This window comes from Canis lupus, chromosome 10 (assembly GCF_003254725.2).
Source record: "Canis lupus dingo isolate Sandy chromosome 10, ASM325472v2, whole genome shotgun sequence".
Classification (NCBI taxonomy): Eukaryota; Metazoa; Chordata; class Mammalia; order Carnivora; family Canidae; genus Canis; species Canis lupus.
In genome coordinates this window covers 57,465,542-57,488,625 of record NC_064252.1, presented here as the reverse complement: position 1 = coordinate 57,488,625, position 23,084 = coordinate 57,465,542, and the positions used below count along the sequence as shown (strand labels likewise).

The 23,084-nt window shown below is 39.5% G+C and overlaps 1 protein-coding gene and 2 long non-coding RNA genes across 4 annotated transcripts in view; 1 reads left to right on the top strand and 2 right to left on the bottom strand.

Moving 5' to 3' along the window:
* LOC112672477 (uncharacterized) overlaps positions 1 to 23,084 on the bottom strand; it is a 166,073-nt gene that overhangs the window by 93,653 nt on the left and 49,336 nt on the right. The gene's annotated exons all lie outside the window — the stretch shown is intronic.
* On the bottom strand, positions 285 to 18,771 carry LOC112672483 (uncharacterized). Its single transcript, XR_003144310.3, has 3 exons — positions 18,314 to 18,771; positions 2,740 to 2,898; positions 285 to 553 (listed from the first exon to the last, which is right to left on the bottom strand). It is a non-coding gene; the product is annotated as an uncharacterized LOC112672483 (long non-coding RNA).
* The window catches only part of PNPT1 (polyribonucleotide nucleotidyltransferase 1), a 43,185-nt gene continuing 38,847 nt past the window's right edge, over positions 18,747 to 23,084 (top strand). The window contains exon 1 of the mRNA XM_025467548.3: positions 18,747 to 18,940. Coding sequence (XP_025323333.3) covers positions 18,780 to 18,940 — 161 coding nt within the window. The 5' untranslated portion in view covers positions 18,747 to 18,779. The remainder of the gene's footprint in view (positions 18,941 to 23,084) is intronic.

Below are 23,084 nucleotides of genomic sequence, written 5' to 3'. Positions count from 1 at the left end.
GGAGATAGATACTACTCACATAATCACATAGGAAATATATCACTAAGAACTAGAAGTAAGTCCAGAATGAGTACACCATGCTTTGAAAGTGTTTAACAGAAAGACCTAGCCTCATCCGAAGCATCAGAGGTGGCTGGGATAGGAGAAATGGGTGGGGAAAGAAGGAGTATCCTAGACCATGGAAGGACACACAAGTCCAAGTGGATCACATCTATAGAAGCCTTGAGGCAAGAAGGAAAATCGAACATAGTTTATGACAGCAATTTTATTTAAGCAAAGGGAGGAAAGTCTAGCAGGAAATGCACCAAATCATCTGTGATATTTTCTTTTGGAGAGCAATTGGCAAAGTTCATTTTCTTATTTATGCTTTATTGAAATGTTCCAAATTTTCTACAATGAAAAATACAAGTTTTGTGATCTTAGGTGAAACTCAGCCTAAAGAGGTGGGAAAGAGCTGACTAGAAAATCTATCCCAAAAGGTCCCTGAGTGAGAAGGGAAAACAGAACTCTCCCAGTCACTCTAGGCCAGAAATCCAGGAGCTGAAGTGTGAAGCTGAAAGTAAACAGCACAAGAATATAATTAGCACTTTGGTGATTTAAGAGGTCCCCAAATACTCAAAATGTATAAAGCTGTGAATGAGAAGGAACAAATGTGTATTAAGCCCTCTTATGTGCCAAGCACTATCCTACACTCTTTATGGCATTTCCTGGGAACTGTAGTGTACAGATAACAATGCTTTATTTCTACAATTTACCCACTGATTGTGTTCCTTTCTCTCACACTAAACCCTATGAGATGTGTATTATAATCCCATTTTACAAATAAAAATGGAAGTGAGATTTAAAGAGAGGTTAAGTAATTTGCTCAAAGCCAGACATCTATTAGGTAGGATAGTTAGAATCAAAAGAAAAGTCCTGTTTGACTCCAAAGGAGTCCCTAGGACTCCTGTCACCTGTGTAAATGTGATGGAGATTGTTTACATTAAGATTTTCCCATAAGAATTGGGGAAAGGAGGATTCCTGGGTGGCTCAGTGGTGAGCGTCTGCCTTTGGCTCAGGGCGTGATCCTGGAATCTGGGATTCAGTCCCACATCAGCCTCCCTGCATGGAGCCTGCTTCTCCCTTTGCCTATGTCTCTGCCTCTCTCTGTGTGTCTCTAATGAGTAAATAAATAAATTCTTCAAAAAGAAAAAATTGGGGGGAGTGAGAAGAATAATTAAATTTTTATTGGGAAAGTGAAGCAAATTAACTCATGAACAATTAAACTAAGCTATGTTTCTAAGACCAAAACCAAATTAAAAGAGGCCTGTGTCTCTGCCTCTCTCTCTGTGTCTCTCATGAATAAATAAATAAATCATTAAAAAAAAAGAATTGGGGAAAGGTATGATTATGGTTGTTTTGTTGCTAGCCAAAGATGACAGGATTGTGCTGGCAGGATGGTAAAGCTTATTATTTCTAAACACATAGTGCCAGGGTCTGCTCTAAATACATTAGAAATCTTGTCTAATTTAATTCTCATAACAAGCATATGAGATAGGTATTATTATCCCATATTTGCAGATAAGGAAACTGAGTCCCAGTGAGGTTAAAAAAAAAAAAAAACAGTTTGCCTAATATCACACAGAGCTGTCACTCGAAGCAGGTAAGGTGGATCTAGAATCTGTAGGCTTAACCATTGAACTACACTTCCTTCCTAAATTCTCTTTTTTTTAATACTTTATATGAGAGAGAGCATGAGAGCATGCTTGCAAATAGAGGAAGGGGCCAAAGGGGAGGGAGAGAGAACCTCAAGCAGACTAGGCACTGAGCATGGTGCCCCAGGCAGGGCTGACCGGGCGATCTCTTGACCTTGAGATCCTGACCTCAGTGAAACCAAGAGTTAGAAGCTTAAATGACTGAGCCACCCGGATGTCCCTCCTTACTAAATTCTTAACTGAGGGATGCCTGGGTGGCTCAGTGGTTGAATATCTGCCTTCTACTTGGGGTGTGATCCCAGGATCCAGTATCTGAGTCCTGCATAGGGCTCCCTGCATGGAGCCTGCTTCTCCCTCTGCCTATGTCTCTGCCTCTCTCTATCTCTCATGAATAAATAAATAAAATCTTTGGGAAAAAACAATCCTTTTTTTTTTTTTTTGAAAAAAAACAATTCTTAACTGACTCTTGGTTCCCTCTACATGTGAGTGATCTATTTTCACAACTTCCATCCATTGACTGGTGAAAGACAAGTCCCTTTAGAGGCTTGAAGCAGGTAGAAAACCACTCTGACACTGGCTGCCCTTTGTCTAAAAAGTCTGAGACGTAGCCTGGGGGAAAATGCTCGTGATTCTCAGAATGAAAACCGAACAATAATGTTGAGGCTCTCATTGCCCAAAAGCAGCTCGCTTTGCAAAAACAAAGTGTCCATCCTAGTGGTTCTCAAATTGTAGCATACATCAGAATCAGAGAGCTTGTAAAAAAAAAAAAAAAAAAAATGCAGATTGCCAGGCCCTACCTCACAGGTTCTGACACAGAAGGTCCAGGGTGGGGCCCAAGAATCTGCATTCTGACAAGTTCCCAGGTGATGCTGGTGTTGCTGATGGGAAGACTGAGGATCCTTGGCACAGCCTCACAGAGGGCAAGACTCACAGGACTATCAGCACCCTGCATCTAAGCCCTAAAACTGAGAGTTCCTTTCATCCTGGCCACCCATTGCCTTCAATAACCTGATTCCTGAGTAAGTGAATGAAGAAGGAACAATACCTCTCAAAACTGCAACGAACCAGGACCGGAAGTGTTTGCTGAAGAAAACTGATTTTTAGGTGGTGGAAGTTTCCATTTTTTTGTTTTATTTTGTTCTATGGTTTGGTTTGGTTTGTAAGGGTTTCTGATTACTATGTCATTCAGGTAATTATCTTTAATCTGAAAGTAAAAACAAGACACACCTAAGGTTTAAAATATTAAGATTATATTAATCCTCCAACCTGTCTGTTCACCTACAAATGTACAAAATAAAAATTCCATTTTACTTTTTGAGTTGCAAAGTCCCAAACCCAAAATGGTGACTTAAGTAACAACCGAGCGCCCTCTGGTGGGAATGAAATTCTACATTGTCCAAAGGCTGCAGGAGTGTTTCCTTTGCTAAATAATAACAGATTTTCATTACTATTTGAACCCTTTGAAATTGGTGAATGCGTTGTGTATTGAGGATACATATAAAGAAATAGATTGACCAGAGGAGATTTTGAAAAGAACCATTGTGAAAACAGAAGGAAGCTAAATTTTAGATAACATTGATTTAAATCAAATCTGTTACTCCTCAAATTTTTACCCACTAGGTTTAGCTCCACTGATGATTCTTGTATAAATCAATTACTATGATGATGACAGAAAATATTTGTATTGACATTACAGATTCCAAAGCACCAGAATAACATGCTAATATGCATAACTGGGATTCTAGTAAAGTCTTAAAATTATCTCAAGTTATAAATATTCTACTGGTCTCACTTGAAAATGCCTATGACTGAATATAAAAAGTAGTGAAAGGGAATAAAGGGAAAAGGAGAAAAAATAAGTGGGAAATATCAGAAAGGGAGACAGAACATGAGAGACTCATAACTCTGGGAAACGAACTGGGGGGGTGGAAGGGGAGGGGGACGGGTGGTAGGGGTGACTGGGTACTGGGCACTGAGGGGGGCACTTGATGAGATGAGCACTGGGTGTTATTCTATATATTCGCAAATTGAACACCAATAAAAAATAAATTTATATTAAAAAAAAAAAACAAAATGCCTATGACTTTTATTGAAGTTATCAGCCTTGTTTCCATTTATCTGACATTTTATAAAGCTATCTTTTGTATTTTGTAAAGTGTCCTGACCCACTTCATGGACCTCTCTAAATTCACAGCACATACCTATAGGTTCAGAGCTAGGCATAAGGGATTTAGCTCAGGACATCTTTAAAATATTAATCGAGTTCAGGAGGTAATCTCTAGATTTTGAACAGATGCTAATAACCACCAGCTGGATTTTTATAACATGACATCGATGATTTCTTACCAATCCTTTAGTCCATCAGAAGAGCCAGTAAAAATTTTGAATGAATTGTATTTTTGAACGTAGTAACTGAATTAGACTTATATTTTGCATTTCCCTTCTTTTAGAGTTCTAATAATAGCAGCTACTGTTTTTTTTTTTTTAGCAGCTACTGTTTATTGAATGCAAACTATGTGCTATTATTCACAACCTTACTGCATTAATATTCTCACTATTTTCATTTTCCAGTTCAGGAAATTCAGACTTACGGTGGTTAGAACACTTACTCAAATGTACACAGCTAATAAAGAACACAGCAGAAATTTAAAACCAAGAATTCTTAACTACAATCTTAACCAGTATGGCACACTACTTCCTTCCCTTTTTAAAAAATCTCTTTGCCTGTAACAAAGGAAAAAACAAGTAGGGACACAAGTAGTTTTTCTCTTTAAAGCTGCCCCTAGTACTTTAAACACACATAATCTTTATAATCTGTTTCTCTGTTAGTCTCCTTCATTTCAATGAGTCAGCATCATCTTCTCAATCCCTTATAATCCAACCATTTATAACCTTTGACCTGAGCCTCACTCTCAAATGCAATGAGTTACTCAATCCTTTTCACTGCTGGTCTCCTCCTCTCCAGATGCAGCACCCTGACTGTTCTAATCTGGCTTCAATCTCACTGCCTCTATTTTGTCTCATGTAATTCCTGAGATCATTCTCCCCAAAGCATAGCTCTGCTAGCATCTTGCCCAAGCCCAATGCCCATTATGCACAGAACCTGAAAGCTGTTCATGACCTGGCTCCAAACCACCACTTCAACCATATCCCCATTATCAGGGTTTTTAACAAACTTTTTACTCTAGTCACAAACAAGAAGTGTCCATTGTTCTCAAACAATACCCTCAAAGTGCCTTGCCTTTGCTTGGACATTTCCCTCCCATCATATCCCTAAATGCAAATGTTACCATCCCTTCAAGGCCTAAATAAAACACCACCTTCTTTATGATTCCATCTTTCCTGATTCTGCAAACTAGAAATTCTTTCTGCTTCTCTGAGGTTTATTTCTACTTCCTCTGAGCCATTTGTTATTTCTGGCCTTGTGTTACAGGACAAATCCTTGTGGGTGGTTGATAAGTATCTCAAACTTTGCACAACCAAAATCGACATCATCATCTCTCCCATTCTAAACTTTTCAGAAACCTGGGAGTCATCCTAAATCCTCTTCCCTCATCCTCACCCCTACAGTAAATCAGGGCCAGATTTTGTACTCCCCAAACATCTCTTGCATTTCTTGCATTTGCTCCCACTGAGTACTCTTATAATGCCACCTCATCGATCATAGAACCGTAGCAATTAGTGTCTACTCTCTTCTTGTATCTGGTCTTACTTATTTCCTTAAATTCATCCTCCACATCATCATACAAGACATCTCTTGGAAATTCAAAACTCCACATGACTCCCCTGCTTAACTCCATCTATAGTTCTCTACTGCCCACAGAGCATGGTCCAAGATCCACAGCAGAGAAGCTTCCATCCTGTATTCTGTATCCTACAACTTTCCACCTTCACTTTCAGTTGAGTAACAGCAAACTGATTCTAATTCCCTGAAGACACTGGTATTTTACACTTCTCTGCCTTTGCTCTGCCTGGATTGGCCTTCCCTTCAGCACTCCTTTTGCAGGGCTTCTGTGTTGCATTACTCTTGCCAGCAATAGTCCCAGCCACCCTCAGTCCCTCTTCTGTACCTAATGAAGTCATACCAGTTGTTTTGGTTCAAAATTCAAATTTCATCTTTCTGGGATCCCTGGGTGGCGCAGCGGTTTGGCGCCTGCCTTTGGCCCAAGGCGCGATCCTGGAGACCCGGGATCGAATCCCCCGTCGGGCTCCCAGTGCATGGAGCCTGCTTCTCCCTCTGCCTGTGTCTCTGCCTCTCTCTCTCTCTCTGTGTGTGTGTGACTATCACAAATGAATAAAAATTTAAAAAAAAAAAATTTCATCTTTCCCAGAAGCTTCTCTGGACTTCTTCAGTAGTCTGTGCACATGGCTTCCATTACCACATCTTGCCATGGATTAAAAAGATCATCCAGTTATATGTTTGTCCCTCCCATTACCAGGCTTGAGGGCAAAGACTATGACCTTTTTATCTTTGTAGCTCTGACTTCTAGCCAGTGCCTCACACATTCAATAAATGTTGGTTAAATTGAAATGCTATTTCAATTATGAAATGTTGGTTATATTCATGCTATTTCACTTGCAGGACTGTGACTTACTAGAGAGGAGGAATTCTGGCTTACAGTACATATCTTTATATTCTCATAGTCATTGTACACAAAGCTGACCGAGTATCAGAATATCCTGGAGAGCTTCTTTTTAAATCCAAGTTACCTGGAATTGAGCATTTTATAAAGGTGATATATCACATCATGGAGGGGAGGTACAATAGCAACCATTTCCCCAAAAGTGCTAATTTTCATAACATATATAATGATATAATGTAATTAATAGTTTGATAATTTGATTGTGATAGAGAGCTAATGCTGAGTGAGTAGAGAAAATGTGTATGTGACACAGAATCACTTAGCTGGAATGGGTGGCTACTCTCTTGGCATGTCCAATATTTATTTACTTAAGTATACATTCACTCTGATGTTAACTTTGGTATTTGTGTGGTGTGCTGTAAACAACAAAATTACCAGGTCAAGGCCAAAGAGTAAAAAGGAAAATGAGGCTCTGGAGTGAGTGGAATGTAAAGAAAATGAAGTTTGTTTTGTCAGTTTTTGTATAATTTATTATTTTTAGCATCTAATAACTAAATGCATTTATATTTAAATTCCTTTATTATTGAAATCCCTGCAGCAAAAATAACTTGGTTATTGCCCATCTAAAACTCTAACTCCTAATTTCCTTTTTCTACTGAAACAATTGTTTTGATAACATACTTTAGTGAAAAGTATCTTAGGAATGATGCTATTGAGTTATAGCAGAATAGGTTGTATTTTTAAAAATGGCATTGGAATAACTAGCTGACCAAATGGAGCTTAGACTAGAGGAGAATAAAATCATTAAAAAACACGAACATGACCAAACCTGAATTCATCTTTTTTTCCCCAATTCTGACTTTCTTCACACCTCTCTAGGAGAGGCACAATTGCTCACATCTCTCTAAACCAAGCATACTATATCATATGTAACTCTTTCCATACCCTCTCCCCAATATCCAGTGTGTCACCTAATCTCATCAATTCTACCTCCTAAGCATCTCGTGAATCTGTCCACTCTTTTCCAACGACCTCCCAACACCCCGGTTTATTTTTTTTAAGATATTTATTTATTTATTTATTTATTTATTTATTTATTTATTTAGAGAGAGAGAGAGAGAGAGGCAGAGACACAGGCAGAGGGAGAAGCAGGCTCCACACAGGGAGCCTGATGTGGGACTCGATCCTGTGTCTCCAGGATCACACCCTGGGCTGCAGGCGGCGCTAAACCGCTGTGCTACCCGGGGCTGCTCCCAACACCTCAGTTTAGACCTCCATCATCTTATGACTCCTAACTCTGGGAAATGAACAAGGGGTAGTGGAAGGGGAGGTGGATGGGGGGGGTTGGGGTGACTGGGTGACCGGCACTGAGGGGGGCACTTGACGGGATGAGCACTGGGTGATATGCTATATGTTGGCAAATTGAACTCCAATTAAAAAAATAATTAAAAATAAAAAAGACCTCCATCATCTATCTCATAACCGGATTTCTGTAGTAGCCTCCTAAGGAGTCCATTTCCCTAAATCCTTGTGCTTTTCCAATGCATTCTTATAAACCGAATATCAGCCAGAAGAAATATAGGTGGAAAAACATATCAAATAAACATACAAGCATGAACAAAATGATCAAGACAGAAGTCTTTAAGATACTAAAAATAGCTCTTCTGGCTGAAATCCCCGCTTCTCACAGATATTCAAACTTCCATGAAGTTTCTATTGTCAGCCCTTTCTGTTTTTCCTCTCGCTAGGATATCTTTTTAAAAATACTGGAAAAATGAATTTGCATCATCCTGCATCCTTTCTAATCTGTTTTTTATGATATGCAGAAATTTCTGCACTAAGTCTCACAAATAATTTCTTTCAAAGAATTATCTGCATCTACTTTAAAACTCAAAAACCCAGTATTTATTATTTTCTTTCTTGTAGCAACCTTTTTTTGGAGACTGTACAAATACTACACTCAGGTTATTTCTTGAGTGCGTGAGAATGGTAAGATAGCAGAAAATATTGGAAAAGAAGAATAAGTATCTCAAAATGTTATCTCACTATATTTCTATGCCTCCTTGCAAATTCCTCAAGAGAAGACAGTCTTCCATATTATCTGAATTCCCCCATAATACATTACTCATGAATTTATATTAGGCCAAGTCTTTACGGCCATGTTCCCCTATTCTTTATAACTAAGTAAAATAACAAATATGAAAACAGCATGGAACCTATATACCCAACAGGCTCAATAAAAATCATTGTTGAAGATGAACCCTAATACTCTGAGTACCGTATCTGAATTTACTTCTTTATCAGAAGGGGTTACAATTTGAATGTACATATGATATGGAGAACGAAGGTAAAAGGAAATGTAGATAAAATTAAATTTCCTTAGAACCTGCAGCCCATTGACAAATACTTTGACAGGCAGAATATAGCATTCCTCCAGGAACCCCAAATCTTAGTGTTAATGCTTTGCTAGAGGGAAAAACAACATTATCTTGACAAGAGCTCCTTGGCCTCTAGTATCCTGTGAGTTTTCTCTGGCATATGAAAGTCCCTTTGGAAACTTTGTCTTCACCTCCCCCAATTCCAAAGTATATAATCAGTTGCTCCTCCCCAATCCCAGGGCAGCTCTTTCTGCCCACCGGTCTTGTCCCTGTGCTATAATAAAACCACATTTTTTGCACTGAAAATGTCTCAAGAATTCTCTCTTGGCTGTCAGCTCCAAACCCCAATACTTCCACATCACATAGAATTTAATTCATACAAATATATCTTCCTAACAATTAAAGTAATCAAACTTTACAAAAGACAAAGACTCAAACTAAAATTTACCATAAGAAAATATTGGGGGGTGGGACGCCTGGGTGGCTCAGTGGTTGAGCATCTATCTTAGATCAGGGCATGATCCCAGGGATCAAGTCCCACATCAGGCTCCCTGCATGGAACCTGCTTCTCCCTTTGCCTATGTCTCTGCCTCTCTCTGTGTGTCTCTCATGAGTAAATAAATAAAATTTAAAAAAAAAAAATTGGGAGGAGTGAGAAGAATAATTAAATTTTTATTGGGAAAGTGAAGCAAATTAAGTCATGAACAATTAAACTAAGCTATGTTTCTAAGGCCAAAACCAAATTAAAAGAGGCCTAATGAGAACTAGGTTGCAGCCTAAAAGAAATCTCAAATGCCCTCTTCACCCTGGCATTGATGTAGGGAATGGTTGGGATTTGGAGCTGATGGCCAAGAAAGCATTCTTGAGACATCTTTGGTGCAAAGAGCTGGTTTTATTAAAGCATGGGGACAGGACCTGTGGGCAGGAAGAGCCACACTAGGGTCATAAGGAGTGGCCTATTATATACTTTCAAGTTGGGAGGGGGTTAGGGACAGTAAAATTCTCTCAGGAATTTTGGAAGCAAGTTTTCCAGGACCTTGAGGGTGCTAGTTATTGTTAGGAATATTACTAGCTATTGTTGGGTTATTATCGTCTAATAAAACCTTAATCATGAAACACTTCTGAGGTACATTGGTGGTCATATGCATAGGGGACGACTGCCAACATACATCTTGGAGGGTAGAGATAAAGGAATTTTCCAAGGGTATTTTGATATGTTAAAGTAGACTCACAGGATCCTGAGGGGCAGCTAAGATTGCTTTTTGTGCTCAGCAAAGTATTAACATCCAGAAAACTGAGTTCCCAGAAGAATGTCACTCTGCCTGTTTCAAGGACTTGTCAGTGGGCTGTAGGCAGTAAGGAATTTTAATGTTTTTCTTTTGCCATTGTTTCCCACATCAGTACTGCCTTGCTAGGAGTCCATGGGAGTCTGTATTTTAAAGGGCAAAAATGTGCAGGCATTTGCAACAGAAATTGCTGTTTTCTTACATAATAGTATATGTTCCATAAATGTTTAGTGGAAATGAGAATGATGCATATTGCAAGCAGGAAAAAAAAAATAAAGATTGTTAAAAGGAAGAGAATATGCAAATGCAGGTGTCCAAATGGAATTTTTATGAACTTGTTAATTTTTGAAAGTTTTGTGAAAGACTGAAAAAGACAAAATATTAAAGCTAATATTACTGCTCAGCTTCAAAGCCTCCTCCTCTTTTAGAAGACTGATCCCTGTGTACAACCACAAAAGAAGTTTTATTTTAAATGAAAATATTTCAAGAAAGTGTAAACATTTCAAAAACCCTGAACATCATCTCTTTAAAACAGAACAAAGCCATGAAAAGGTAAAAGCTCGTGATTTTAATGAGGGTTGACAATGATAATGGAAAGCTACCTTTCATACAATAGTCTGTTCATTGGTGATAGCTCAGGCCTGTCTGCTAAGCCACCTATTTCATAACCAAAACAGAGTAAGTGGATTTTAATACAAAACCTTAAGTGATTCCACAACATTCTAAATTTCGACCGATACCATCATCTTATACAATGACCCAAAACCCAAATGTATGGATTGCTTCTCTCCAGAGGAAACTTTTATGTTAGTTGTCAAAGAAAGAAGGAGAAAATTGGTTAAAGGATGGTTTTATGCTCTTCCTGAGCAAGTATTAGTCAGCCAATTCCAAAATCAAATCAAAGACATAATTACCCTGTTAAAAAAAAAAAAAAGAACAAATTTAAGAAGAGAAAATGTTAATATGGTCTGAAATTCCCAGTAGCATAATCAACCAAAAACAAGTCCAAAAATTTCCTCCAAATTTTAATCCATGTTAATTACAAATGACAAATATATTTAATATAAACCATAATAGTCTGAACTAATTTGACTGAGCATGCAGTGCAGCGTTGGCAAGGTCAGGCTTTTGTGTTCAATTAACTGTTCATTTAAGCTGACTTTAAAGAAACTGTTTTGTGAGAAGGAACAATGATCCCACTATCCCTAAGAACAACTAACTGACATTAAAATTTAAATAATCTAATTCAGGTTACATTTCATTAGACTCCTAAGGACACAAACTCATGCAAAAGTCTACTTGTAAATTGATTCTATTCATCACAATTCTGTAACACTTTCTCTGAGCCAATTTGCACAATGAATTGAAGGTATCAGGAGTGTGGCCAGTACAGGAAAATCCATCTACTAGGGAAAATGACCATGACTAGTGGTGGTAGAAGAAACAAATAACCACAATGGTGATAGGAGGTGTCTTGACACATAGGGCGATACCCATAGACCGAGGGCCTGAATACCAAACCCTAGCTGTTATAAGGTATGAAAAAATTAAGGGCGATCCCCTCATTGAAGCAGATCTCTTCTTTCTGATTCTCTTTTATTGGAATGGAAGAAAATTTCAGTAACCTAAGAAACAAAGATAGGCTGAAGGGGTTTTCACTATTCCTAATTCTTGTCCAAATATGTAGGAGCAAGTATTCTCCATGCATTCATTACCTAACGTGCTCCTACCCTCTCCCTGCAGGTGAGAGTTTTCAGTTTTTCAAATAACTCAGAACCTCGAAACAGCTCAGGTCACTTGGTTCCTGGGGAAGATTTTTTTTAAAAGATTTTATTTATTTATTCATGAGACACACAGACACACACACAGAATCAGAGACACAGGCAGAGGGAGAAGCCGACTCCGTGCAGAGAGCCTGAAGTGGGACTCAATCCCAGGTCTCCAGGATGAGGCCCTGGGCTGAAGGTGGCGCTAAACCACTGAGCCACCCAGGCTGCCTCCTGGGGAAGATATAGAAGAGTTGCCTGCTATCTATATCAGCAAGACTGGGTGCGCATTCCAGAGGAGGGAACTATTCTAAACCGTTACTGCTTTCCTCAGAGCAGAAAATAAGAAGTCAGTCATGGAATCTGCCAGTCACAGATTTCTTAATGAATATATAGTAATGAGGAAGAGGTGTTTTCTTGAGCTTTTCCTCTACCTACTCATTTCAGTCCTGAGGTCTGCAAATTAAACTTAAAAAAGAGATCAACAGGAGAAAAGACATACAAATCTTGTCAATGTTAATATTTTTACATGCATAGCAGCTTCATAAAAAAGAAGCAAAAGCCGAAGGAAGTAGATTCAGGGGTTGTACATTTTAAGAAAGGGCAATCAATTGTAAAAATAATAATAATAATAATAAAATTAAAATAAAGCCACCAGACAAAGTAACGGAGGTTTGGATTTCTTGAGGTGATACTCTGTGGGAAAATGAGAAGGAAATACATGATGGAAACTAATGGATGACTTATTTTAGTAAGGTATATTTATGCAGACTCATCTTAATGCCAACCCTCCATCTCTGGATAATGGTCACGCTCCTCATCCTGGTACAGTAGATGGCATGAATCTATTTTAGGGGAAATTTTACAAAAGGAAAGGGAATGTTATGCTCTGCTTTAAGGCAGATAAGAAGAGGGCAGAGAGGGACGCCTGAGTGGCTCAGCGGTTGAACGCCTGCCTTTGGATTCCCGGGTTCAAGTCCCACATCGGGCTCCTCGCATGGAGCCTGCTTCTCCCTTTGCCTGTGTCTCTGCCTCTCTCGCTGTGTGTCTTTCATATAAATAAATAAATAAATAAATAAATAAATAAATAAATAAATAAAATATTTAAAGAAGAAGAAGAATTCAAGTAGACTTTTTAACTAATCACTAAGGGCTGAGTGTGGACTAAAACCCCTTGGGAACTGCAGACACAGGAATTCACAACATCTCACAGACTCTCCTTGGATTTCACTGAGTACTCATAAAAAAGACTAGGGTACAAGCAAGACTCCCGAGAAAGATGCATGCCTGGGGCAGACACACAGTAGCCACTGTGGAGAAAGCAAAAGCCCTATCTAGGATATCTAGGATCCTATCTAGGATTCCTATCTCTCCATGGTAATCAAAGCTTTATGCAGTATGGAATGTGACAAATGCTGTTACTCCTAAGGCACTGTGAAAACCCACTGCATGTGGAGGAAGGACAGAACATAACTTTTTATCCCTGGCCCAGAATTACAGCTGGGAGAGGGGCAGGTGCACTAAGAATCCAGGGATACAGTACTTTCCTAAAACCAAGGGTTAGTCGGAACAGCAGAGAATAGCATGCCCCTCACCTCCCACCTCCAGGGTAACAAGCTTCTCCTAACAGGTAATGGTGGTCTACTGCTAGGAGAGAGGCCAGAGCTTGCTCTCAGAAGAGCAGTACAAAGGGAAGCAAGGAGCAGAGGGCACACTCAGAGGAGTTCTAAAGAGAATTTAATGAAGAGACTATTTGTAGAGGGTAAAGCTGATTCTGGAATGAACAATGAAGAATGGTGAAGGCACTGAGTGATGACCAATAGTAGGAAATTCTGAAGACTTAGAGTGGCAAGAAGAAACAGAATAATTGGAGTGATAGCTAGAGCCAAACAAGCAGGACAACCTGGCAAATGATGCAATGATAGGTGGTTGTAGTCACTGCTACAGCATACAGAATTATGGTTTTATACTTTTAGTTTCTCTTTCACCTTACCCTCTGATCTCCTGCTGGTGTCTCTCATTGGTTAACCCAACCAAAAAAAAAAAAAAAAGAGCCAGGGAGGTGGATGTATTAACCATACATCATTCCCAAAAGGGCACAGAGAAGAGCCAAGGGTATGGGTGGAGTGGGTGCAAATGGAAAATACCCAGCATAATACAACCTAGCTTGGCTGTTGCATCAATGCTGGCTCCATCTCCATAGCCTTGGCAGCCTCTTCCTCCTCAGGACTCAGACCTGGGCATTCTCTTTTATCTCTACCATGTTTCTAAGTGATTAAAGCATTTCTGTGGCTTACCATATCACTGGTATGCTGATTACTCTTATATTTACACTAGTCCTTTCCTTTGTGCTCAGATCCAACTGTCTTGACAGCTGCTCTCAGGTGCCTCAGACACTGCATTTCTGATCCATCTAAACCTGTTAGTAGTCTTAATTTACACCTCCCAGTATCCAATTCATCAACAAGTTCTATTAATTCCAACACTAAAATATATTACAAATCTCTCCATCCTTTCTCCTTGTCACCCTTGCCATCACATTACTCCATTTCTACACCTCTCTGTTATCCTCCTCCAATCCGTTCTAGACTCAGCTTCCAGACGGATCATCTTAAAATATAGACTATGTCATGCCACTTCCCAGTTTAAACTTTCCAGTGTATCCCTCTCCTACTTCATCTCCACCACACTCCTACTTACTACTCTCTAGCCACACCAGCTTTTCCAAGTCCTCACAGAAGTCAAATTCTCTCCCAACTCAGGGACAATCTACCCCCACAACTCACAGCTCTCACCTGCCCCCATGTTTCAGAACCTGTCTCTTTTTCATCATTCAGGGCAGCTTAAATGTCTCGGCAGAGAGTTTTTCCCTGACTACCTTATTTTCTTCCATCCCATTCTTCTCTGTCTTCTCACCTGGTTTATTTCCTTCTTACTACTAATCACACTCTAATTTTTCTTTTCATTTCTTTTGTTGTGTTTTTGTCATTCTCTCATACTAGACTTCAAGCTCCATAAAGAAGGGATTACTACGTCCATGACTGTCTTGACACACCTATATCCCCTGAGCCTAGCGTGGTACCTGGCATAAAGCAGGTATTCCATGGGCCAGAGACTATGCTAAGTTACATAAAAATAAGAGTGTACTTAAATCTGCCTAACAACCCTAAGAGGTAGATTTTTTTTTTTATCCTTTTCACTTTTTTTTAAATTTTTTTATTTATTTATGATAGTCACACACAGACAGAGAGAGAGGCAGAGACATAGGCAGAGGGAGAAGCAGGCTCCATGCACCGGGAGCCCGATGTGGGACTCCATCCCGGGACTCCAGGATGGTGCCCTGGGCCAAAGACAGGCGCCAAACCGCTGCGCCACCCAGGGATCCCTCCTTTTCACTTTATAAGTAAGGAAACTGAGACGTAGTAAGGGTAAGCAACTTATCAAGTCACATGTTTAGGAGGCGGCAGGTGAGATTTGAACCTAGACAATCTGATGCCAGAGCCAGCACTTTTAACCACTATACAATACATACTCCCACACTCATTTCCATGGATGGAAATAAATGACTGTATAAATTAATTAATAAAGTGGAAAGATAGACATAGACCATACCCACAGGTCAGTGTGGGGAAGTCAGAGGCTAGTATTGAAGTCTTCCAGTAGTAAGATCTGAAAACTGATTGTGCCAGACTGACACACTGGAGAGAATATGTACGAAGAACACAGAATCATCCATACAAAGACACAGAGGCAGGAGAGAAGGTTGTATGTTAAAGGGGAACAAGTAGCTCAGTTTCCTTGAAGTATAAAATGAGAGGAAGGAAGAAAATACGTAGTAAGTAAAAATAGATGAAGCTATTAAATAAGGACAGTTTATAGTCAACACAAAACACAGATTAGAAAGTGACTGAAGAAAATTAATCAGAATGGAGACACAATTAGGTTTGCAATTTAGAAAGATCCCTCTGGCTACACTCCTTCAAGAGAAAAAAAACTTCATGGACCCCCTTGGTGTCCACTGATATTTTGTGTACAAATATGTAAGAAGACACAAAGTCCTTTATCTTGTGCCTCTTATACAGTCATAAAGCTAAAATAATTGTATATACTTTATAAATCAAACTACAAACCAAATTAAATTTTATTAACAGTAATTTAATGCAGTGATGCTTTACTTAAATAAAATTGCTACTCAGAGCTGGCAGTGCTATTAAATATTTTGATGCACATTCATCGGAGTTTAAAAAAGAGAAAAGAAGATCTGAGAAATATTGCTGGTAGATTTATTTATTTATTTATTTATTTATCCTCACTGAACTTTTGTTTTAATGGGTCTCAAAATTCTGTGACAGATTTTTGGTCACGTTGTTTCCATTAAAAAGTACTGATTTTGGGGATCCCAGATGTTTGGAGCCAGGGGGTCTTGGCCTAGAGAAGTCTGTCTCTGCTAGTCTAGAATATGCATATGAAAGCTTTGTCAGTCATTCTTATCTAGTCCTTCCTTAGATGTTATCTATTCTAAAGGAATCATTAAGTCTTTGTCCCTTACAAGAGGGAAATATACTATTTGCAGGTATAAGGTGGAGGTGCAGGTCCTAGCAAGAATGGAAGCAGGGAAAGGAGCAAAAACCATATTTTTATATAGTCCTTCAGTTTCCCTATCTCACAACCACAAGATTTTAAGCATTTTATATTTCTGTTCCTGTGTTAGTCTTAAAATGCTTTATGTAGAGACTGCTTTTAGGCAAACAGGGTAAGCAATGGAATGTAGAAAGGGCCCAGAGCAACCCCTGGCTGAATATAGACAGGCCAATGGGGCCTAAGTAACCAATGGGCTACTTACAACCAGCCACAGTTACCAAAAAAGTGAAAATTCCATATATTGTCACACCCTTTCACCTTCCCCCTTTAAAAACAGACCCTACTCACTGCCTCCTTCCACAGTCTTTTCTTTGTTGTTCTGCTGGCCACCCAAGTGCAGTGTATTCAGTAAACTTCTATCTCCTACGTTCTGCCTTGTGTGAATCTTTTTACTGCCCATGTCACCAGCTTCCACCCAATCATTGCCCCACAATTGGGGGCCCCCATCCAATCAAGAGAGACACCAAACAATATAAACAGCCTGGATCATCTTAAGACTATTTCATAACAAATTTCAATACCCACATTTGCCTTTAAATTTATGAAACAATTACTACCATATCAATTATTTTGGGTGGGTGTGAGAAAACAGGGGGACTTAAATATTGTTTTCCAGTATTTCCAGCTGGACGAAAGCTTAACAGATCCATGGAGCTCTACAGGAAAGAGGGTTGTTTGGTATTTCAAATGGAGGAAACTAGATGGAAAATTAAGAAAAGGGTGGTGAATAGCTGCCGTCTATTGAGCGCTGACAATGTTGCCAGGTATTGTGATAAACATCTTACATCCTCTGTCGTATTTGATCTTAACAAAAACCTTAGAAGATTTATATTAGTATCCATTTTTATAAATGAGGAAACAGACTTAAGAGAGAGAGAGAGGGTCAAACAACTAGGAAGTGGCAGAGTTAAAACTGGGACCACTCAAGACCAAATTTATGTTCTAAACTATTAGGCAAATCAACACCACCTGTATGAAATGATTAACTAGTACTTAAGTGCTTTACCAAAAGAAGATTTAGTATTCTTAGTTTATAAATCCAAAGTCATGCTTGTATTATGGCAAGTAGATTATGATAAATTCGTCATTAGGACAGGTTTCAATAGGTTGGTCAGGAAAACACTGGTACCAGGAGTTAAGCCAACTGTAGAGAAAGAGGTAAAAAAACTTCTTTAACACTAAGTATCTGGCAGCCCCGGTGGCTCAGCTGTTTAGCGCTGCCTTCAGCCTAGGGCCTGATCCTGGAGTCCTGGGATTGAGTCCCACATCGGGCGCCCTGCATGGAGCCTGCTTCTCCCTCTGCCTGTGTCTCTGCCTCTTTCTCTATCTCTCTCTCATGAATAAGTAAAATCTTAAAACACACACACACACACACACACACACACACACACACACACACACACACACTAAATATCCCTAGCTGTGTTGGTAGTAATCCTTTCTATTGACATGGAAATTCCAAATCAGTGCTAACAGCTCCTGGAAACCAAGGTGCCAGGGAGCTACTTTACCATTAAAACATTCATGTGTTTCAAGTTCAAATCCTTAGTTCTTAAAACCACGTTGGATTTTGTGGTTTGGATTTCTCAGAGGAAGGAGATTATGACTTAAAAGAGAACTATGACCCTCATAATAATAATAAAAAATTATCATTGGTTCATACAAGGAACTATATAAAGATGTTCTAAGACAGGATTAAGAGGGATGGGAGAGATTTCTTTACCCCCGGAACATTTACCAAATTCCAAAAACTATTTTTCTTCATCTTCCAAAACATTTCTTTTAAATAGTAGTTGGCATTTTTCATTTAATAAGAGTTGGTTTAAAGAACAGTAATATTTGGTCAAAAGGGGCAGAGAGATGAATTGCCAAATATTAACAAGTGGAAATGAAGATGAATAACAAATGAGGTCAAAGATAACCTAAAATGATGATATAGGTCAATAAGAAATGAAATTCACTTACTAGAAACAAATTTACATAAACCTTCACAAGAATATTTGTGTGAAATTTATAAAATAAAAAACAGGGCAGAGGAGGGGGAGACCTCTTTCCATGGTCCACTACACAAATTGTCCTCTAATTCTCAGTTCACAGAAGCCACATAATAATGTGTTGTCTGATGGCTTCTATTATTACTATTTACATCCTTCTAGGACTTCCTTTCATACTACGATAGCACACACACAAAAGGCATTAACTTTCCAATTGCCTTTCCCCGGCGGATGCTCAAATAGGAAAGATCGGTTGTCACGATTTGCGTTCAAATAGGCTTGACCCTCTCTAGTCTCCGTAGAAGGCGACTTGGGTACCGCGGCCACGGGTTCCCCCGCCCCCAGCACCGCGGAAACGAAACTGCCGCAGGCCCCGCCCCGCGCCTGCGGAGCGAGCCAATCGGGGTGCAGCCCGCGGTGGTCGCGTGCCGGGTGTCATGGCGGCCTGCAGGCGTTGCTGCTCGTGCCTCCGGCTCCGGCCGCTCCGCGAGGGCCCCGTCGGTCTGCCAGGGCGGGGTCGGGCGCTCACCCAGTTGCAGGTGCGAGCACTATGGAGTGGCACGGGGTTCCGAGCTGTGGCCGTGGACTTAGGCAGCAGGTAAGGAGCAGTTTGCGTTCTCTGTCATTTCCAAGGCGCCCTGCCCCGGCAGCCCGAGGGGCAGTCACCCACCAGGCTAGGAATCCGGCAGCGCAGGTCTCTTGCCCTTCTTTATCCCAAACCTAAATGCCAGATGTCCCGTTCTGGGTTTGAGTCTGTCTCCCGGCCCCTCCCCCTTCCCGCGCCGTCTCAGCCTCGTGTCCTTTGCTCCTGTGTCCTCCCTTTCACCCTGTTCCGGCTTCCTTGACTCAGCTGCGTCTGTCCAGCACGACTTTCATCCCCTTTATTTGCCGGCATTCCTGGAAGTGGGCAACATTCCACTTCAGGAGGAGTGGACGGGGGATGCTTAGGTCATCCAGTCCGTTTTATTGCCGAAATGCAGGGCCAATTTGACCTTAGGTAGTAGGAAGGGAAGGAAAACGTAGGTTTATTGGACGCTAGGAATGTGACACATACTATAAACCTGCACTAAAGGTGCTTTTACCCCATTTCATAGTTAAAACAGAGGCTCCAAAGGGGTAACGTTCTCAGAGTCACCTACTTTGAGACTCAGTGGATTTTGTATTTCTTTCCAAACCTATACTTTTTCCATGTGTCCGGTTGCCATAATTCACATCTAAAATTACTTTTTAAAATTTTTTAAAAAGATTTTTATTTATTCATGAGAGACAGAGGCAGAGGGAGAAGCAGGCTCCATGCAGGGAGCCCGACGTGGGACTGGATCCCGGGTCCCCAGGATCAGGCCCTGGGCTGAAAGCGGCGCTAAACCGCTGAGCCACCGGGGCTGCCCTAAAATTACTTTTTAAAAACGGATCATTTTTAGAGTGAATGAAATTGCTAATGCTTACTTTATATATCTACATTTTTTTAAAATGTACTTTAAAATTTTTGACCCTACTTTGTACGAAAAGCTGAAAAAAATCTGCCATTGATTAAAGGTCTTCCTTTCTAACTTACTGAATGACTGATCCTGAACAAGTTGCTTAACTTTTTTTGTCGCAAAATGAGAAGACTGGTCTACGTTAAGGGTTAGATTTTTCAGTAAGGGGCCAGATAGTAAATACTTAAAGCTTTGTGGGCTACATACTGTCTGTTACATACATGTGTGTGTTTACAAAACCTTTAGAAATATATAATAAAAATTATCTGAAAGGCTGTACAGAAGCAGGCTATATAGTTTGTTGATCCCTAGACTAGATCTCTAAGGCACTTTCCACCTCTGGCATTCTTTGATTCTGATTTTTTGAGGGAGAGAATCTCTTCCATTTTTCAATGACTTAATAGTCTTTGAAGAAATACCTCAGAACCTGCTGTGTGCTAAATGGACTCTTTTAAGGGTCGCAAAGCAACAGTATTAGCTCCTGCCTTCCAAATTTTCCATAAATAATCTACTTTAAATATTTCATTTATAGTCAACCTGGATCTCTTGTACTTAGTTCTTCTTGAGCCTGTGCATAACAACTAGATTCATGAATATCATACCAGCTGGGTAAATCAATTCTTTCATCTTTGTATTAAGTTTGTTTTTTTGTAGCATTTATTGAATTTGACTATATACCATTCATTTTTATATTTGTTACCATGTGTATTATATTGTAGATATATATTGTAAATATGCTTTAGATTATAATTGTGTTTTTCAAATGCTGTACTTAATATTCAGAGGTATCTCTGAGGCAGCTGTTTAATTTTCATTTCAACAAGCTTTTATTGAGCATCTACTATGTACAGGGTACAGTAGATACAGAGTCTGAGAGCGAGTAAGATAAACACAGGTGCAGTACTGGGAAAATCACTGTAGCAGAGGTGTGAATGGGGTACCAAAGGAGCACAAAGGCATATTTATTACCCCACCCTAAAGCTTGCCATCAAAGGTGAATCTTGAAGGGGGAGGAGGAGAAATTAGCAGGAAGAAAGTGGTAAGTGCAATTACAGGGAGGTAAGAGTGCATTTTGAGTAGCTACAAATAGCTCACTATTGATGAAGCAGAAGGTGAAATGTGAGGTTAGCATAAAAGGTAAAACCAAATGACAGGCAGAGGCTGAATCATAAAGATATTTGTCTTTTTAGTTTTTTCTTGGTAGGAGTTGGAGGAAGGTGGTTTGTTACATTCCACATTATTGTGCAGATGTTTCTAAAAATGTTTTGTTTTTAAACATCTCTCCCTAGAGTTCTACCGCCTGTGGCAGCCAGCTCTGCTCTTCCTCAGCTACCTTTTCCCATCCTTCTACCCACCAATAGAAATTACTGCTCATCCTAATCCTTTTTATTTGTTTTCTTTTTTTAAAAAAAAGATTTTATTTATTCATTCATGAGAGACACGAGAGAGAGGCAGAGGACAGGCAGAGGGAGAAGCAGGCTCCATGAGGGAGCCCGATGGAGGACTAGATCCCGGAACTCCAGGATCACGCCCCTGGGCCGAAGGCAGGTGCCAAACCGCTGAGCCACTCAGGGATCCCCTTATTTGTTGTTTTCAAGTTTTTTTTTTTGTTTTTTTTTTTTTTTAGTTATTCATTCACATTAGGTAAACATTCACATGGTTAAACATTTTTAAAAGCTCAAAAACCTAAAATACTACAGAGTAAATTAATAAAGAGATAAAATCAACCATGACGTATAAAAGTAATAACAAATTAGCACCAAAAACACAACTAAAAGTGCATGAACAGGAAAAAATTACATAGGTCAGTTAATATCAGGTGAGATCATGAGATATACTGAAAAGAAACCGCCTGCTTCTTTGTGTAGTATAAATTGCACACACCTGGAAGAAAAAGAGTGCAGATTCGGGCAATCACCAAGGCAGGACTGTAAGATTGTCTGGTGGATGGCCTAAGATCTCTAATGGAGACACTGAGTAGACTCAACAGAGGGATCAAAGAAGGCAGGAGGATGTGGTGTTTGAATAAACGTAAAGGGAAGCGTACATGTATGAGAATAGCTGGGGGTATTGCAGACTTGTTTTTCTCACTGATTCAGTCAGTTCCCATTGTAAATAGGTTAGCTTTAGAAGCTTAACAGTGTTTCCTCAGCTCCATTTCTCTGCCTGCTAATATAATTTGGAAGGGCTGGTTCTTAACAGGGGAGTGAGTGATCTACTCCTTGCCTCAGGCTTTGTAAGTATGTGTGCTCTTTTTGGTATATTGCTAGTCCCTACATAGGTGGGGCCACGTGACTAGTGTTCACCAGTGGAACTTAATAAAAAGTGATAGATGTCATCTGCAGACTGAAGAATTATTTTATTCCAGTGATGCTTATTGTTATTCAGAGAACACCCATGTTCTTCTTAACCTCTGTTCTCTACTGCCTTCTCTTGGTCCTCTGTGCAAATTATAACTTCATTAAAGAATAAAAACTTACATGGGTGACGGGCACTGGGGGTTATTCTGTATGTTAGTAAATTGAACACCAATAAAAAATAAATTAAAAAAAAATAAAAACTTACTATCGCTGAGGATATACAAAAGAATATGCCACTGAAAGTAATCCCAAAAATTCTGGGGCAAGATCCCCATTAATGGAAAAAACTAGAACTTTCACAGCTCCTTTTCTCTGTGTTGGACTCACTTCAATTTATTTAGAGATGATCTCCTTCCTTTCATAGGGATCATTCAGAAATTACATTATTAGATGGAATGCCACTTCCTGGTAGGTCTTGAGAAGTACTGGTAACATATTCTGGATTAAATAAAATTTCAAGACCCCAGATTTACTTTTACACATAAAACATTAATATTGATTTTAGCTGTAGTTTGCTTGAGGCTACAGAGTGTGACTGGCTCTGAGCATCTCATTCCCTCCACTTACTATGCCATCTCCTTATCTCTGCACCTTACTCCATCTGTCACGGTAAACCCATTTTATTGTAGGCTGTCATCACATCTGTGGTGAATGGTAATAGAAACCCAACTAGAATTTCTCAAATATTTCTTGTGGTTAAAAAAAATCCTCAAAATTTTTCAAAGTTAGGACTGAAAGTACAAGTGAACATGCCTCTTTTTTTTGGCTTTCAAATTTAACAAAATGAGTCTGTTAAATAGATAAATAGGCTTTTCATGAACTCAGGTTTCTGACAAAAGTGTTTAATGGGTAGAAATATTGAGTTCTCTCCTTATCCTTTTTGCATGTGAAGGATAGGGGGGCA